The 13,505-nt window shown below is 32.4% G+C and overlaps 1 protein-coding gene across 1 annotated transcript; it reads left to right on the top strand.

The window, feature by feature from the left end:
- The first annotated feature begins 1,070 nt into the window (after positions 1–1,070).
- On the top strand, positions 1,071–1,577 carry LOC133825481 (uncharacterized). The gene has a single exon (XM_062258413.1). It carries the CDS (start codon positions 1,071–1,073, stop codon positions 1,575–1,577), a length of 507 nt encoding a protein of 168 aa, XP_062114397.1.
- The last annotated feature ends 11,928 nt before the right edge of the window (positions 1,578–13,505 follow it).

The raw sequence follows: 13,505 nt of genomic DNA, 5'->3' as shown, positions 1-13,505 counted from the left end.
TGAGCGGCTAATGGGCTATTTGAGTGCCAAGAAGATGTTTGGGTTCCAAGGGCTTATGGTGTCTGATCGGCTAGAGGATCCTGAGCAGGCATGACACCCCGAGGGGTTCGGCTGCAAGAGGTCCGAGTGGCTAAGGGGCTATTTGGGTTCCGAAGAGCTATTTGGGTTCCATGGGGCTGAAAGTGTCCTAATGGCTATAAAGTGGAATCTGATCGGCTAAAAGGTATGGAGCATAACATGAAGCATGAACATATTTTCCTAATCTTGGGGTATGCATAGAAGATCAAAAAGTGGAATTTCAAGGATTCAACATCATCCTATACCTATGAACCTGAATGTATAATGTAGAATGTTGAATAATTTTTTCTTCAAAATTTCATGAAATTGCAAGAAAAATTGACTAACCCAAGGACTAAACTACACTAAAATAGCCACAAAATCTCTATTTTACTATGATTCATCACAAAAATTCCAAGAATGCATTCCAAAAGGGGGTTACGGCATGTACTTGTTCTAACAAGTTTTTGTGTAGAATTTTAAAGTTTAAAATGCTTGAAAGTAAAGATCAAGAAGAGAGAACTTACTCAAATGGGTGGAAGAGCCTTGGGTTTCTTGAGAGTTTCCTTTGAAATTGCTTGGAGAGACACGAAACCTAGATGAAGAGATAGGCCACGACAAGGAGGAGTTTTTATGAAGTTTGTTTTGGTATGAGAGTGTGAGGCAAGCATGGGGTTATTTATAGGAAAAGAGGGAGTCATCAACTCCTAATTTTTCATGTATCCCATTATCCCACACTACACCAAATACCCCTTTCCATAACATATGAATATAATAGTATTGAAAAAGTATTATAATACATCAAATAATAAAATAACAGGTGGGAAAAAAAATTGGCGGTACCAAAATTTTGGAGCCAAATTATCTTCAACTTTTTACTTTTTTATTTGCCTCTACTTTTTTATTTCCAAAGCTCTAAACAGTTTTCTAACACACTTCTGACCATCCCTCAAGCGATACCCAATTAGGGTTTCAGTATCAGCCACCGTCTTCCTCTTCTTCTTCTAATAACAATGGTGATCCCGATTCTGAAACTTCTGATCTCGGTCATGGGGCAGTCAAGAAAGAAGGAAGAGGAGGTAAGCAGAGCTTCTATTCATCAGGAGCTTGTGAGGTTGGAATTGAAGGAGAACGAGGAAGAGCCGGTTCTGAAATCGAATTTGGAGGAAAAGAAAGAAGAAAAAGAAGAAGAAAAAGAAGAAGAGAAGGATGAGGAAAAGATTGTTGACAGGTATTTGAGTGGAGAAGAAATGGGGAGTCGGAATGGAAGTGACGATGGAAATGAGAATGTGAATGAGGATGGGTATAGGAATGGGAGTGAGAACGAGAATGAAAATGAGGATGAGGATGAAGATGAGGATAGGAAGAGAGAAGTGGAAGAGAACGATAATGAAGATGGTGGAGTGGGAGAGAAAAAGAGTGGAAATGAGATTGAAAATGGCAGTGAAGTAAATAATGGTAGCGGTGAGATGGATAAGAAGTTCCGATTATCTCTGCAAGTCTCCTATCGTAAAAGATAAACAAAGTGACCCTGGCCGAACTTGATGCTGGGCTTCTTTTTGGTGGATTGCCATTATCCTTTGCTGGGTGTGCTTCTCTCTTTACTTTACTTGTTATGATGTGTTTTAATCTTTTATTTTCTGGAATTATTGAGCTTGTTTTTTTCTTTTTTGTTTCTTGTTGTTTCTAGTTTTATGGTGCAACAACATTTTTTATTCATAGATCAGACTTCAGTGTCTCCTTGATTATGCTTTATATGAAGGTAAGAGCTTAATGACTCTTTATTTGGAAATAAATTTTAGTACTTGAAATTTTTGTTAGTACTTTCTTTAAAATTACTAAAGAGATGTCAAATGAAAATATGAAATGAATAGTGTGGCACTAGAATATTGAAGTGCTAGTGTGGTAGTGAACAACTAGCAGAACATGTTTAACTAATTGCTCTGTACTTGTTTTCAAGTAACACTCTCTATTAGTACCAAGGCACTCAAAGTACTAAGTCATTTGTTCTAGAATGTTTAATTGCTCTGTACTCATTTTGAAAAGATACATAATCTACCAGGGAAAAGTATAAGATATAGAAACAGGGGACAATTTTGAATATTGAGATGAACCAATAGAGGGAAATTTAAAATCTGAACTTTTCATCAATCTGATGCGTTTGCATGATTCTGTGAACATTCTGCCCCATATTGATAACAAAAAATTAAAATAGAAATCTAAATTATGTGGAGGTCATGTCAAGTTAGATAATGTCTACTGGCAAATCTTAGCTAGTTTGGTATGGTCTCATTCCATGGCAACTAATTTCCAAAACCAAAATGATGAAAGTATAGTAAATTATTTAATGGCTACAGAATAGAGAGAATGGGGGATTACACTCTTATATCTTTTTTAGTGGACAAATCTTAATGAATAGAAATCTAAATTTACAATTATATGCTTCACTTTTGTCCCACTACTTGAAAATTAGCTAAAAATGTGTACTTTGAAGACTGAATATCTTTATTCAACTTTAATAAATCAAAATTTAATAAACGTCTCTTTTTGAGCTATTTTTTCTTGTTGGTTTCAGTTCTTTCAATAAAATTTTCCAACTTTTGACTTGTGTTAAGGGTGAGAGGGTTGTGGTATGGTTTTTTTAGTGCAACATAATTGAAATTTATGAGTTTCGCACTGTTTCTATTATTCAGTTGTTTTAAATTTAAGAAAAAAATAATGGCTAACCTTAGTATCTAATTAATAAGCATGGATCTTATTATTGTAACTGGGATTCAAAATAAATTTGGGCATCTCTATTATTTGGACCATATTTGTAATTTATTTACATACTAGAGCAAATTAACTTTTTGGACCATATTTGGGTTGTATTGAAAGTGTAAATTTGGAAATTGTAATCTCAATAAGTATTCTTATAATGTGGGAAATTGTAATCTCAATAAGTGTAAATTTATGATGACATTAAGATAATGAAAACCTTGAGGCTGTGGAGACCAACATTGTTAAAAAAAAAGTTCACTGGTCATTTTGTTTTACTTAGTGAAGATAAAAAATATTATGAAATGCTTGGTCTTGGTCCATAGAGATATGGAGTTTTGCTTTGTATAAGTCATTCATTAGTCGTGGAAATCAAACATGCATTCTAGCTTGATTGAAATCTATTAGTGATAATGACTTGGAGTTTAGTCTACTGTAAGTTTTGTTCACTCAAGTTTCCTTGAAATTGAGAGCTTACTTAGTTGCTAAAGTAATTTTGTTAACATAGCCCTCGGACTTGGAGCCTTGTTCCAATTATCTCTTATACTAGTGACCTTTTTTCACACATGCAGAAGAAAGGCAATTAAAATTGTTGTTGTAAATATGAGTTTGCAATGAAGATGATATGACTAAATTATAAAACAGTGTTATTTCGGGCATTAAAATTTTAATTTACTATATTAATTGATTATCATTATTACGGTTTTATATATAAATTTTAACCAAGTCATTAATATGTTTATATATGAGATTCTTGTTTTTCTCAAATTTTAAGAATATTCTCTAACTTGTGCTTGTGATTGATTTTGTATTTGTGATGTGAACGTTTTATTAGTTTGTTATTGTTGTTTTGTTTTTAAATTATTATATAATTGGGTTTTTTATTGATGTAGGTGGCAAGTACAGAGGAATACTGGAAACCCTCTTTTTCAAACCCTCTAATTTTGTTTTCAGACCCTCTTTTTCTCATTTTTTTTTATATTAGTGTTGTTTTTTTGTTGTTTCTTTTCAAAGGTAAATTACACTTTTTTCAAAGCTTCTGCTTTGTGTTGTGTATATATTCTGACAAAAAAAAAAAAAGGATAAACAAGATCCAATGTTACTTACAACAATGGTTATGATGTTTGTACTTTAATGTTAATTGCATCTATAATATTGCATTTGTAGTGTCTAGAGATTTGAACCCGATTTAAGAAATATGGGAAGCTATGCACACAAACTGTTTATTGAAAGTCCTATAAGCAATTAAAAAAATTCTGCCTTTACATACTAAAAGTAGAGAATAATATGACAGTAAACAACTATTCTTACTGACCATTCGAAAAATGACACAAACTACTAACACACTAATATTTATAATAGCTGAAATACTTTCTAACCACCGCTAGAAGATTAATTCTTATGCATGTATATTAACAGTTGACTAGGCCAACATTCAATAACTTGACAACTAGCTCACCACATCACTTCTTCTCTTGCCAAGTGGTCTACTAGCATGCACTTACTTTCTTGCCAATCATGTTGCTTGACTAAAATTTTCTTTCCACTAACAAGCATTTATTCAATATTTTCATGTAGACTTTGGAAAAGATTAGCCAGCAACTAGAAGCTTAAAGCTTGGTCAGAGGATTCTTGAATTTTTAACTATGTAAGGTAATTGAACAAGTGGTGATTGTTACTTTTATATTTATGTGTATATTCAATTAAATTTTATATAATATGACCAACTGGATAAGAATAGAGAGGGATAAGTGAAAAGTGAAGTGATCTTTGTTAGTCTTTATTAGTATACTTATTTTCAGTATCAAATAGTTAAAGAGCAACTGTGGAATTCGGTGAATAGTACATGTGTACAAATAGTTAAAGATATTTGTTGGTCTTGAACCGCAATTTATAACCTCATAGCCCCACCACCAATTACCACCATTTGATTATATGTACACATAGACCCACTACTTTAGTGCAGGTTTGTCTTGCTCACTGTGGTAGAGCATAATTTTTTTGTTAATAATGCTCATTACCATCATTTGTAAACTCGTTAAAATAAACCTTAATGATAACTCATTGATGCCAAAGTATGTCTAGGTTGACTTTGCTCTGTTTGCTTGTATCTTTTAGGGGCTATCGAAATTTTCAAAGTTTCTATGTTTTCTAAGCTTAGTTTTGATCCAATTCATACCAGCCATCTAGGGGACTCAAGAACAAAATTAATCAATAAAAGAAGTTATAAAATCAGCTTACACGTTAAAATGAGTTCATTGTGCCCTGTTTCATTGTGTGTAGCAAAGGACATGGTTTAAAAAGTTAACATGTGTTGTTAAACATGCTTTTATATGTTATCTACGTACCCCAGTATTGGTGATGTAGATTGTTTCAATGACCATAAATATCTCACCAACCCTCGCCATAGTGTAAGAAAGAAAAATCTGCTTAGTGTGGAGTTCTTCTTCCCTACTACAGCTACCAAATTCCACTTCCACTGTATCGAGACTCACTGTAGTATCACCTACCTTCTTTTTCACTACAAGATATTTTGTAATCATACAAGTACTACACAAAAATTCTCTCATTATAGCATAGAAGTCTCAGTTTGCTGCATATAATCAATGAAAGTTGATTACCATCTTATGTATCTTCCAAAATGCTTGAAAGATTTCAAAAAAATTAATGAAAGTTGGTTGGTTTCTACATACTCCTTTTCCTTCATATGAAATTCACAGGACATTGCGATCTCGATCACAACTGTTGTGCTCAGTTCTTGCTGCATATTTAGTCGGCTACGTTGAGTAATCGGCAGCACTTATTGAATACTATATATGACTTTTGTTTAAAGTTGTCAAGAACCAGTCTTTTAAAGTCAGCTGGAGTAGAAAAAATAGGTAGTTTGTTCAGCATATGCAAACGTGCTTCACTTATTATGATGTTCTTCTGTTAAATGTATTCTAGAATGTTCTAGGAGAAACCTAGAATTAATTAGACTATGATATAGATTATTATAGAATTATTTAGAGAATAGTAGAAACTAGTTAATGACTTGGAAAATTCTAGAAAGTTTTAGATTTCTTCATTATATGAGTAAACTTCAGTATGCCAACTTGTTACTCATTTTGACTCCAGTGCTAAAATTTTCAGTGTCCCATCGCTATAGATTCAGATCGCTTTATACGTGCACTAGAGCTTCCTCAAGTATAGGAACACATCAGAGAACTTAAAGAAAGATTTGTTGGGCGGAAGGTAAATAATATATTTTTAGAATAAAAGTATGCCATGCATACACTCAACTTACACAACATAATGGGAACATGTATTAATTCTTAAGCATAATTTATCTCACTGTCTATTTTCCTATGACATGAAGTTTTAGGATAGCTAGTCGCTTGATATGCTTTGAGACCTTGCTTATGATAGTAACATGTGCAAGTTATCACTGTCTAGTTTCTTTAGCCCACACGTTATGGAAACTTATGATTTGTTTCAGAGTGTACGTCCTGGATATTCCTGTTTGGTTCTTTTACTGTAAAGCTATTAGATAATTCTTAGTCCTTACCTTCCTAGTGACACATTTCTATTTATGCTATTGCTACTGCTTGTTGCATGGGTAGAGAGGTGTTTGTAATTCTAATTTTAGTAGATTAATATTTTTTTCCTCTCTAATTTATATATTTAATGATATATCTTATGTTTTATATATTAACTATTTCTTATGTGAAATATATGGCATTACAGGTGATGTTAGGTGTAGATTGCCTTGATATGATCAAAGGGATTCCTCAGAAGATATTGGCCTTCGAAAAATTCCTCGAGCAAAACCCTGATTGGCGTGACAAAGTAGTTTTGTTGCAAATTGCTATGCCAACTAGAACAGATGTTCCAGAGTGTATACTTCTGTCTAAATTTGCATTGCTTCTTCTTGTGTTTGCCTGATTTGCAAACAGTTTTATTCTTTATGTTTAATGATTTCTTTTTGTTTCCTTGATTAATTCAAGCCCTGGCAGAAGGACTAGCGTCTGTTGCATTTTAGGAATTCTTCTTCTTTAGTAAGGAGAGAAAAACTCATTGGAATGTCTAAATTTAAGTTGAATTCCTTGTGCTAGATCCTTTAGTAGTTTAATGTGTTTCTATGTCTGAATTTGAGCTATAAGCTTTATGTTTTGAGTTCTAGGTTACTTCTGATTGTAGCTTGGGTTGATGGAGAATAGTGTTCTATTTTGTCTCTCCATCTTATTACTGTCATTGTTTTAAAATAATTTACTCAGTCAACAATGGTTAAGATATTTTTTTTCCGAGTTAAACAACTTACCTTGTTTGAGGAAGTACACTTCAATTCTAAGTGCATTTTGTTTGCTTTGTTGCTAAAATTCAATTAATACAATGTTTCATATTGCATTTTCACAGATCAAAAACTCACAAGCCAGGTCCATGAAATTGTTGGACGAATTAACGACAGATTTGGAACATTGATAGCTGTTCCAATACATCACTTCGTTCGTTTATGGCCATCTTAGTCAGTAATTACTATATGAATGGACAATTTATATCTCACTGTATTCTTTTTGGGCTATTTGGTATTTGGACATATGTTTTAAGTGTTGTTGACAGTTGTGTATACTGAACCGTATCTTATCATTGTTAGATTAAGCAATCACTCTTTTAGACACAATGGTTCTATATTTCAAATGGTATAGGCTTACCTGGTATGATTAAAATAGGACCTTGAGAGTGTTAAGCTTGTTGTAGATCAAATCAGTGACCCATCTATGTGGTATCATGATGAGTAGATCACATCATTGTGCCCCATCTTTGTTTTTTTCTTGAATAGAACCTCAGTTTCTCATGCCAGTGCGTCAACTAAATGTCTAAACATAAAAGCTAATAAGCTATATGTATTTTAATTCATATGATATTTATACACTCCAATTTTGCTATGATTATTTCTCACATGTTAGATGTAACTTTCTAGTTCCTAAGGAGTAACGACTGTGTACTCTTTCTGATCCTATCTTTCTTTCTTTACAGAGATTAGTATTATTAAAAGCCTATTAAGCGTAGCTTCAGATGGAAGTCCATTAGTCAGAGCAGAGGTTGCTGTTGGTATGTAGTTTATCATAAAAAATTGCCTATTCATTTGTTGACTTGTTTAGTTCTAAGAAGTCGTTTGCACCAGGTTTTTAGGCATTATATTGGCAGCTGTTCATACTCTTAAGGCTGCTCAAACACACCTGATCCTCTCGGGGCAGTATTGTAATTTGTTAACTGAGCTAATGAAGTTTGATTTCTTTTCCATCCTGGCAGCTCTAGGGAGATTTTCCTTTGGTCACAACAATCATCTTAAGTCAATTGCTGCAGCATATTGGGTCTCCTTTGAGTTCCCTGCCTTCTTTGGCTCATATAAGAAGTCCAAGTAGTGTTGTTCCATCTTAGATTGGTCCAATATCGAGAGTTGGCACTAACAGCTTGTCTCTTGTTCGAGATGGAAGGGTCTGCACTAGCAACCCTCTTGCTACTTCTGGATTGGCCTGATCGTCGTCATGGCTTGATTTGAATGGATGAGGTATTTTTTTTCTGCCAATTATATGCTAGGACAATCTTATTTGTTGGAATACATGTTTCTTGTTATATTTGCAAATTACTTATTAAATGAATTGTTATGAACAAGCCATGCATTGAATAAGCGTTTAATGGTCTTGCTTGCTTATTGATTGTTTTTTTTCTTTCTACTTAAGTGGTGCTTATTCTTATTTCAATACTTTTTTGTTGTGTTGTTTGGTCTCCTGAGGCACGCTAAAAAGAAGACTATAAACTCATTAAATTATGTACTAAGGAGTGTTGGGAGCAATGATTTGTAATTCTTGTTATTCTCTATTTTCTAATAAATATTTTATTTGACAAATTCTACAATTGGAAATCAAGAGAAGGTTTGATTATGCTAGTCTAGTGTCTTCATTAATCACTTATTTTCACCAAATTTAATATTTTCCAATTATACATGCTTCTGTTTCACCATATTTAATATGTTCTAATTAATAATTATACATGCTGGAGGTCATTTAAACAATACTTTTTGTTAATAGTTATTAGTTAGATGGAGGTCAGTTAAACAATACTTTCTCTCTCTCTCTCTCTCACTCACAGAGTCTATCAACTCTCTCCATAGGGATGGCTTGTACTAGTTGGCTAAATGCTAATTTAATCACAGTTATGCCCAGCTAGCCGTTAGTTACCAATTATCTCTTTTATTTTGTTTATGTTTTTCTATATGTTTGTGTGAATATAGTGGTTTGATCTGAAAGATTTTTTGTCTTATTTTGTGTTTGATTTTTAGTATCTAGCTTTTCATTATTCTTAGTTTGATTTTGACTTTGGTTCTACTTTCTTTGTACGGAGTTTAAAAGGCTTTTAGAGCTCATTTAGAGCATTTACTAGTACTGAGGGGACCTATTTAATGCTAATACCACTTCTTTTGAGTGATTAAAAATATCTAGAAATGCATCACTCTTAAAAAGTAAGCAGTGTGAGTACAATATGTAAGCAGGGAAAATGTTCTCTGTTGGTCTTCTGGAGGAAAAGTGTAGAGAAATGTTATAATATGAGGTATTATTGCTAAATAAGGAGATATGCTCTGTGAAGGTTGATCAATGTGATGTGTTAACAGTGTCTGGTCCATTCAGGTGGAAATTATATTAAATGGTTAATTGGCCCTGTTAAAGTTCTGTTACATTATTGTGATGAAGCTTTTGATGAATTATATTATTTTTATGTCTGGCCACCTGACTTCAGAAAGTTTCACTCACATTTCACTGAATTTTACTTCTACAAGAGCTGATGCTGTTCTTTTAGTTTTAGCTGTTGCTCTTCTTTGTGTGTACGAACTTTGTGCTGTGTATGTTACAGCTGGTTCGGCAATTGCGTATTAGCAATTGCCTTAGCAATTAACCTGCTCTTTATATGTATAATGGTGTTTAATGGTACATGCAGTTCTCTTGTCTGGAGTTTTGGTCATTTGTTTCTATGTTTTCTGCTTTTGCAGTAGCAATTGAATCTTGCTGCTCTATGCTTTTTATGTGTTGATAATTTGAGACAAAGTTATAATTTTTTTTCTCAAGTTTCTCAATGAGATTAAATTATCCTATTGTAGTTGGATTAATTAGGTTTTTAGATTCAAACTTTTCTAAATTATCCTGTTGATAACTACTACTATTACTCTATGACTCACTCATGTCTTAACTTTGAATTTCAAAGAACTAAATCAGACTTAGTTTATCAATTTAACATTGAATGTTGTTGTATTATGTTGCATTGCATTCTGCAATGAATACACGGAGTGTGTTGGTTTTGCTAGAATTGGAAGATCAGATCAGATCATTATGGCTGGTACAATGAAGCAACTTCAATTGCATGTTTTTTTCCTATCAAATAGTACTGTAGGAGTGTGCAACTACTCAAATTTTGACGTGTTATTATGTAAAAAATTAAACTCTTCAATATTTTGTGCTGAAAGTAGTAACTTTTCAATATTTTTAATATTTAAGACTTGAATACTTAAAGAACATTTTGTTGTTGATGACAGTGTTGAATGTTTTAAACTAATTTGTGGATTGTTAATACAATGTTGAATGTTTTTACTTTTTGTTATTTGAAAATCAAGTTAATTTGATGATGCCAGTATATATTTGAAAGTTAATTTTAATTATATAAATAAAAAATAAAAATATAATAGAATAAATTAGTGTTATATAAATGAATATATAATGAGAATTTAAACTTATCTAAATATTAAAATAATACGAAAAATGTGTTATAATATCTATTACAATAACACTTTTTATAAGTAAAGAATTTTGTTACGCAAACTTCATTATATAACACAAAAAATGTGTTATACTAGAGTGTAGTATAACACAAAAAATGTGTTATACTAAGTGTAGTATAACACAAAAAATGTGTTATACTAAAGTGTAGTATAACACAAATTTATAAGTATTGAAATGTGTTAAATAATCGACTATAAATAATATAATTAAACACTTATCTATTTATTAAAATAACACAGAAAGTGTGTTATCGTTGACAGTATAATAACACATCTGTATAACAATGATAAAGTGTTATGTAAAGTACCCTGACCTACGATAACATAGTCGGTCTTAACACATCAAAAAGTGTTATGGTATGTTTTGATAACACATTTTTGATGTTATTAAAAGAATTTTTTCTTGTAGTGCTAGGCTAGAAACCCATAGAAAACCCATTTCAATTACTGAAACTTTCTAACCCAAGAACTCAAAACCCAGCCATGCCAAACTCGAATTTAAGCCTCTAAATCATGAATTATAACTCACCTCTTCAGCTGAACTTCTTTTCTAAGCAGAATCCCTGTTAATTCCCAAGTTTTTCCAGCTCCAATTCAACCTTAACATCAATATCACAATCATCTCATTAATCAGTCAAAAACTCAAAGTTTCTAACTTCAAACAAAATTTAATTCTTACCTTAGCTTTGATTAAATGTTCCTTGGACAATCCTTGAGTTGAGTCTCTAAATCCCTACCTTAATTCTCAGAAATTCCCAGCTTGATTCACTAAATTTTCAATGGTTTCCTCCTTGTGTTTTTCCTTGAAAGAGAGAGTAGAGAGAAGAGCTGAGAAAGATAGGTGTCGGTCTAATATTTTTTCTATTGTTCTCCTTAATTTTCTGTCTATTCTTATCCCATTGAGTCAATCCCGAGGCTCGGGGTGCTGGAAACGTCCCCGAGGGCAAAACAGTAAAATTCCCCAATATTCCCGCCTAGACTTCCTAACCTCAAATATATCTCCATATATTTATTTTCATAACTCGATAGTCTAAATAACTACTCAATACCTAAAATACCCTTGACTTATCCAAAGTCAATTGTTAAGCCCCGTTGTGACTTTTCCCCGCTATCTAGCCCTAGGATCGCCTCGAGTCGTGCTCTGCAGATTTACCCACATAATAATGTGGTTCTCACAAGTATAACATTTATATTCATATAATCATACAAGCATGCTTATCATGTAATCATGCATTAAATCAATAAATTCACACATAAACCAATTATGCCCTCCCGACACACTAATTAAGGCCCTTAAGCCATATTAGTGATTTTGGGTTGTTACAGAGGGAGAGTGTGATGGCAGCCAAAAAAAAAAAGAAAGGAAAATTGATTTCCTAATTATTCTATTTTATATCTCTTTATGGGTCAAGGTCTCCATTGCCTTGATTTGAGAAAGAGATTTGGTTAGTTTCCCTTTTCATTAACCTTGGTTATTAGATCTTAGGGTAAATAAAATAGTGACCAATGAGTATTGGAAACTCATTGTGCTTGGTGTGCAAGAGATTAAGAGAGAGAGAGAGAGAGAGAGAGAGAACTAGAGAGAGAAAGAAAGAAAGAAAGAGAGAAATAGAGAGAGAATGAGTGAATGGGAGAAGAAAAAGAAGGAAGGAAGGGCGGTTCAGATATAGAGGTTTGTATCCTTGTTTTCCCTAGTGATTGATTTTCTAATTCATCTCCTCACCTTCTTGATTACTAAGTTTTCTTGTTGTTGTTGTGTTTCTTTCTTGTTATGGTTTCGAAATCCCTAGGGGGTTTGATCAAAGGTTGTGGCCATTATGGGTCCTTGATTTCTATCAAAGTAGATAATGGAACCTCTATCCTAAATATTGTTTTGTTGTTGCTACGATCTCTTTGGATATAATCTTGGTGTATTATTTTATTGGTTGATTGGTTTATGTTCTTTAATATGATTGTAAATTTGTTCTCTATCTTGAATTCCATAGAAACATGAAAGGAGATATGCATATGGGTTATATATGAGTAGTTTCCTATAAATGATTGGCTGTGAATATGTGTATTCTTGTAAGAGGCCTAGGCGTGTGTGACTCTATGGTTGGGTGTGTGATTGGGTGTGAATGGATGTGTAGATAATGCATGTGAGGTTTTGTTTTTTATTTCAATTGGTACGTAGAAATTGGAACATGCTTGGGTTCATGTGGATTGTTAGAATTTTTCTATTGAATAATTTTTATAATTTTGATATTATTTTATGATCAAGGATTAATATTTAAATTATTATTGCTCCAACAAATCTTCAAGTTTTGATAATGAAAGGATGCAAGTTGGATATTAGAAACATGCTATGTAATTTTCGGCATAGGCATTTTTAAAAAATGGATGATGAGTTTATGTTGTCCCTTGTTGTTATGTTTGAAACCATTGGTGTTGAATAAGTTTATTGGTATTATTTGCATGTCTTGTGCCATGAAGGTTTCAACCTTGTGAGTGTGATTTAAGATGATCTAATTGTTTGTTGCATGCTAATGGTAATATTAAAATGCATAAAAGGTATAGAAACATGCTAGGTGATGCTATTAACATGATTAAAGTTGTAATTGAGATAAACATATGCTTGCTGTTTTTTTTTCATTATTTGATGGTGAAGATAAACCAGTGATTCTAAAATGCACAAGTTATGCCTTAAAAAGATATTTTGAACCTAAATAAACAAAAGACATCTTGTTTCACATGTTACTGAGGTTTTTATCTAATTAAACACATGCAATTTTTTTTTATATTTTGTGAAAGAAAATATGGATTTAGTTCAATTATGTGATTTTAAACAAATAAAATGCTCGATGAAATTTTTGGTTTATTAGGAGAAAATGTCTTTTAAATT

Source organism: Humulus lupulus, chromosome 3 (genome assembly GCF_963169125.1).
Source record: "Humulus lupulus chromosome 3, drHumLupu1.1, whole genome shotgun sequence".
Lineage (NCBI taxonomy): Eukaryota > Viridiplantae > Streptophyta > Magnoliopsida > Rosales > Cannabaceae > Humulus > Humulus lupulus.
This window is presented reverse-complemented; position numbering and strand designations above follow the sequence as displayed.

What these genes read in the sequence shown, in the direction of transcription:
- LOC133825481 (XM_062258413.1), top strand. Translation starts at nt 1,071, where the DNA reads ATGGTGATCCCGATTCTGAAACTTCTGATCTCGGTCATGGGGCAGTCA.